The sequence below is a fragment of the Tupaia chinensis genome, unplaced genomic scaffold, assembly GCF_000334495.1.
Source record: "Tupaia chinensis unplaced genomic scaffold, TupChi_1.0 Scaffold000368_1, whole genome shotgun sequence".
Taxonomy (NCBI): Eukaryota; Metazoa; Chordata; class Mammalia; order Scandentia; family Tupaiidae; genus Tupaia; species Tupaia belangeri.
The window spans coordinates 1,198,888-1,204,708 of NW_006159865.1; the positions used below are offsets into that span (position 1 = coordinate 1,198,888).

The 5,821-nt window shown below is 38.7% G+C and overlaps 1 protein-coding gene across 6 annotated transcripts in view; it reads left to right on the plus strand.

The window, feature by feature from the left end:
• The window catches only part of NEK10 (NIMA related kinase 10), a 225,545-nt gene that overhangs the window by 79,265 nt on the left and 140,459 nt on the right, over positions 1–5,821 (plus strand). For 5 of the 6 annotated variants that reach the window (XM_006153310.3, XM_006153312.3, XM_006153311.3 and 2 more), the window contains exons 14-16: positions 1,128–1,189; positions 2,222–2,299; positions 5,504–5,568. In XM_006153310.3, the coding sequence (XP_006153372.1) occupies positions 1,128–1,189; positions 2,222–2,299; positions 5,504–5,568 (205 nt within the window). Of the gene's footprint in view, positions 1–1,127; positions 1,190–2,221; positions 2,300–2,461; positions 2,525–3,558; positions 3,637–5,503; positions 5,569–5,821 lie in introns of those variants that run through there. The other variant, XM_014589674.2, reaches the window with a different exon arrangement.

The window sequence follows — 5,821 nt, forward strand, 5'->3', positions numbered from 1 at the left end:
CCAGCGACATAGCCATTACGCTAACTGCTGGTTCCCAAGCATCGTTTAAAGTAGGGCCTGAGTTTTGGCTCCACCTGCTTTTTTGTTTGTTTGTTTGTTTATCTTTGTTTATTTCTTCCATGAGAGAAAGGGGGAGGGGACACTTGCAACAGGGCCTTGATGGCCAGATCTACCCCCAGTCCCATCGGCCTTGAATAATGACTATATGCAAGCCCAGTGTGCTCAGGGTGGTCTCCAGAAGTGGACCCCTAAACTGCCCATGTGGGTCACCTTTACAGAACATCATATTTTACTGCTGTGGTACCACCCAGGCCCCTTGGCTCCACCCACTTTGGTGGCCACATGGCCTTGGGCAAGTTCCTTAACTTCTCCAAGCTTGAGTTTCACTCATATAAAACTGGTGATAATCCCGGTGTCATGGTTCGTGGGTTGTTGTGACAGTACATGAGGGTGTATGTAGTCTTTAGCAAGGTGTTGCACCGATGCAGGGCTAAACAAAGCTATTATCCTTTGTAGGTGGGCTGTGCTATAGAGTCTGGCATCTGGGAGGACAAGTGTCTCTGTCAGAATGTCACCAAAGGCTGCCATGGTGGCTGTACGGGCCGGGAACAGTACTGCTCAGGATTTAGGACTTACCATCTGGCAGACTGGGTTCAGACTCCTGGCTCCTTCCCCTAACCGGTTGTGTGGGCTGGTCTATTAACCTCGCTGAACCTGCTTTCTCCTCACTAATACTGGTAATCATAGGGCATACACTTATTGCAAGGATCCATTTAATAAGACAGGGGTATCCATTCACAGCCATTGTAGACAAATTGATTGAACACCTGCTAAGTGCCAGGCACATGTTGGGTGTGGGGGTCACAGTGAACCAGGCAGAGGCAGTCTCTGCTTCCTGGTACACAGCAAGCACCCAGGTAAGGCTGCTGTGGCATCTACCGGCATGACTTACCTGGAATGGAGAGGAGCCGTTGGCAGTTCCCGTCTTCCAAGGCTGTGCCAGAAGGAGAATTAGTATCTCCCAAGGACTGCCTTTGCTATTAAAATTCCCTGTGGATGAAGAGTCTTCATGTTCAGGATACTCAGAGCGATGACACACACTGAACGCGTGGCTGTCTTCCTTCCAGCCTGCTGTGCGGCGCTCACGGAGCTGGTGCTCAACGACACCAACGCCCACCAGGTGGTGCAGGTGAGCGCACTCCCCTCCCCTCCGCTGTCTGCCCCCCCAGTCATGGGATTAGCCACTTCATGTTGCAGTCTGTAATCCCCGATGATAGGTTTGCCATCCTGTCGTGTGATTTTCAAATATTTTGGCATTTCTCACTTAATAGAATGATATTTTATATTCCTGTCTTTTTTTTTTTTTTTTGAGTTCAACTTGGCTTACAAAGGATTGACATGTGGTTAATTGATGTTGATTTTTTTCTATGTTATGTGCATTTTTTTCCCATGTTATGTGCAAAACTCTTCATTTCAATGAAGAAAAATTTAATTTTCTTCATCTTTTTTTTTTTTTTTTTAATTGTCAGAGGGCGTGTGCACATGCCACACACAGAGAGCAAGAGGGAGAGAGAAAGCACAGAACACATTCCCTAACAGGGCCTGGTCATGCCATAATCCTTTTATTCCACGTTTCCTCATTGCATCAGGATTTCAGGCACGTATGCTCATGTGCCTGGCTGGAATTCAGACTGCGGTCAACCACGTGGAATCCAGTTCCCTATGCACAGGGCTTACCCAATGCACTACAGGGCTGGACCATTTTTGTTTCTAAGGCTATAGTTATCGTTTCTTTGTTTTTCTTTTTATAAATAGTTTTACAGTGCTTCATCTATATGTGTTCTTGAAGTATGAAAACTATAACGGGAGAAATGATGTTTCATCGTTAAGTTTTTGAAATAGAACATGCAAAGATATTTGGATCCCTTTATATTTTAACACTCATTCTTTGTTTTTTTAAATCACTTTAAATTTATATACCAAATTAATTATAATATGGACTTTTTAAAAACAGTTGAACTTTTAAGATGATGGTTATAATCTTTGGAATTTAAAAATATTACATAGACATTTTTATTACTGTCCTGTACTGTTTATTTAATATCCCCAAATTATACTAACATTCCTTTAATATTCATTTTTGAGATTGTTTCATGGCTTCTTTATGCTTGTATAACTCTATGGCAATGTTACTGGTCACTGATATTCTTTATTCTTCCAGGAAAATGGTGTATATACAATAGCAAAATTAATTTTACCAAATAAACAAAGGAATGCAGCAAAAACGAATCTATTACAGGTTAGAAATATTTCTATTGTTCTTCAACCTTAAATTGTTGAAATCTGGGGCAATCTCAATGAAAATAATCTGCTTTTTAGAATTTTTAGGTCAATGCTGGTCCCTATGTTCAGGATACTCAGAGCGATGACACACACTGAACGCGTGGCTGTCTTCCTTCCAGCCTGCTGTGCGGCGCTCACGGAGCTGGTGCTCAACGACACCAACGCCCACCAGGTGGTGCAGGTGAGCGCACTCCCCTCCCCTCCGCTGTCTGCCCCCCCAGTCATGGGATTAGCCACTTCATGTTGCAGTCTGTAATCCCCGATGATAGGTTTGCCATCCTGTCGTGTGATTTTCAAATATTTTGGCATTTCTCACTTAATAGAATGAATTTTTATATTCCTGTCTTTTTTTTTTTTTTTTGAGTTCAACTTGGCTTACAAAGGATTGACATGTGGTTAATTGATGTTGATTTTTTTCTATGTTATGTGCATTTTTTTCCCATGTTATGTGCAAAACTCTTCATTTCAATGAAGAAAAATTTAATTTTCTTCATCTTTTTTTTTTTTTTTTTTTAATTGTCAGAGGGCGTGTGCACATGCCACACACAGAGAGCAAGAGGGAGAGAGAAAGCACAGAACACATTCCCTAACAGGGCCTGGTCATGCCATAATCCTTTTATTCCACGTTTCCTCATTGCATCAGGATTTCAGGCACGTATGCTCATGTGCCTGGCTGGAATTCAGACTGCGGTCAACCACGTGGAATCCAGTTCCCTATGCACAGGGCTTACCCAATGCACTACAGGGCTGGACCATTTTTGTTTCTAAGGCTATAGTTATCGTTTCTTTGTTTTTCTTTTTATAAATAGTTTTACAGTGCTTCATCTATATGTGTTCTTGAAGTATGAAAACTATAACGGGAGAAATGATGTTTCATCGTTAAGTTTTTGAAATAGAACATGCAAAGATATTTGGATCCCTTTATATTTTAACACTCATTCTTTGTTTTTTTAAATCACTTTAAATTTATATACCAAATTAATTATAATATGGACTTTTTAAAAACAGTTGAACTTTTAAGATGATGGTTATAATCTTTGGAATTTAAAAATATTACATAGACATTTTTATTACTGTCCTGTACTGTTTATTTAATATCCCCAAATTATACTAACATTCCTTTAATATTCATTTTTGAGATTGTTTCATGGCTTCTTTATGCTTGTATAACTCTATGGCAATGTTACTGGTCACTGATATTCTTTATTCTTCCAGGAAAATGGTGTATATACAATAGCAAAATTAATTTTACCAAATAAACAAAGGAATGCAGCAAAAACGAATCTATTACAGGTTAGAAATATTTCTATTGTTCTTCAACCTTAAATTGTTGAAATCTGGGGCAATCTCAATGAAAATAATCTGCTTTTTAGAATTTTTAGGTCAATGCTGGTCCCTGTACTAACGGTGAGGGGGATAGCAATCAGATGAGGGAGGCTGGCATGGAAACAAACGGTATTAAAATGATGTGGCAGGGGTAATGATGATGGATTTCCTGTGTGGGTGAATTATGTGATTTTATATAAATGTTTCTTGCTTTAGCAGTAGTTTCTATTTTAATGTTTTAATAATGTTTTTTTAGCGGGTCCAGGACTTGAACTGTTAAGTTGGCCATGTGGCATCCAGGTGCCTTGACCACCATTCCACTTGGCTGGCCCAGTAAACTGTATTTTTTTTTTTTAAGAAAATATGCATTGCTTATATATCAGAAACATAACAGGGGAAAATTATTTGCCATCTTTAAGCATAAATCTCCATCACTAACATTTCACTTTAGAAAGGGAAACTTATAAAACAGATTTAAAATGATCAGACAATAATCATACATATTTATATAGTACAGTGTGATTTTTCAGTAAGAGTACCACATGTCATGATTTAAATTGGGGAAATTAATCTGTCTCATCCTCTCCTGGTCCCTGTTCATTGTAACTTCTTACATTTCATCCATTTTCCTCATGGTATTTTTTAATGTATAATTTTTAGAAGGCATACGTTTCTATCAGATACTAATATTTTGTTGATTTTCTAAAGGATCTTCAAAAAGTTCTTGGAAAATGTATTCTGAGAATGTACGTATGGATTTCAAAATATTTTGCATCAAATTTAACTTGTACTTTAATTCTGTTTCTCCATGAACTTTTTCTTTTTTCTCCCCAGTGTAAAGGTTATTTTGCTCAAAAAAATTAAATGTTTCATGCCACCTTTCCCCCTCAGCAAAACTTTTATGCTGTATTTGTGTTGTTAATTTTTTGGTGTGTATGATTTGTTAAGTATTCTTAACTCTGACATCTTACCTGTTTCATTAGAATAGCAGTAATTCTCCTGTTATATCCTCTGTGCTTTTTGACCATGGTGTTAGGTAGTTTCTAAAAATTAGAAGCAGTAAGTGCATTTTGAAATGTGTAGCTATGAATAGTATTATGGATAATCTTATTAATAACCCTTCTCTATTCAGATCACTGCTTTTATAAACTGGTCTGAAATTCAGTTTAGTCGACCTCAGTCATCCCAGTGGTCACCTGGTGTACAGATACAACTACAGGCTGGGAATTCTCTTTTTTTTCTCAGCGCTGCAAAATATCAGATGTTTGTTTTTCTTAGTTCGAGCCTCACAGGCCTCTTTCTGGGCATTCTAGGGAATTGCTGTAGGTCGTTCTATTTGGGGAATGCTTAAGACTCTTTCCTCAAGGGACCAATTTGTCAAGTTTGAATCCAGCGTGCCTGGGGCTATTTTTATATGTCATCATTTCTAGTGTTTATTTTCTCACAGAAGTCATATAAATATTGAGGCATACATAGCAGGCCAGAAACAAAACACACCGTGAGCCCTTGGAAATCTTTGGACGTTTGGTTTTCTCAACATCAGAGTTTTATTTCTTGTCTCTGTGTTCATTTCGTCCTTTCTAGAAAGGAGTTAATGACCAGTCCTGAGTGAAACAAGGCCAAGATCCCTCGCATTCTACAACATAAACACATTTTAAATAGGAGAACCACTCCAGACGTTAGTATTTTTTTTCTTTTCAGTTCCAAGGTGTGGATCCGACAGGCCAGCCGCTCACAACAACACTGTTCTAATGTTCACCTTGTGATTATCCTGTCCTAAATAGCTTTGAATTTGTTGAGCCATTGAAACGTCATGTATCCTTTTATTTTCTAGTGTTATGCTTTCAGAGCTTTGAGGTTTCTCTTCAGTATGGAAAGAAACAGACCACTCTTTAAGAGGTAAGACTGGAGAGAAAGGTAAGGGGTCATTAGATTTACGAGGTCGTCTGACTGAACTCCTCTCACATACCTGGCTTAGGTGTCACTGTAGGAGAAGGAACCAGCAAACCACGCACACAGAGAAAGCTATCTCTACGCCGTGGCAGTATCTCAGTGCTGAAAATGAACGCGTTGGTGATGAACGATCATAAATCGCTACAACAATACAACTCTCTCTTTTTTTTGTTCTTCTTCCTTTTTTTTTTTTTTTTTT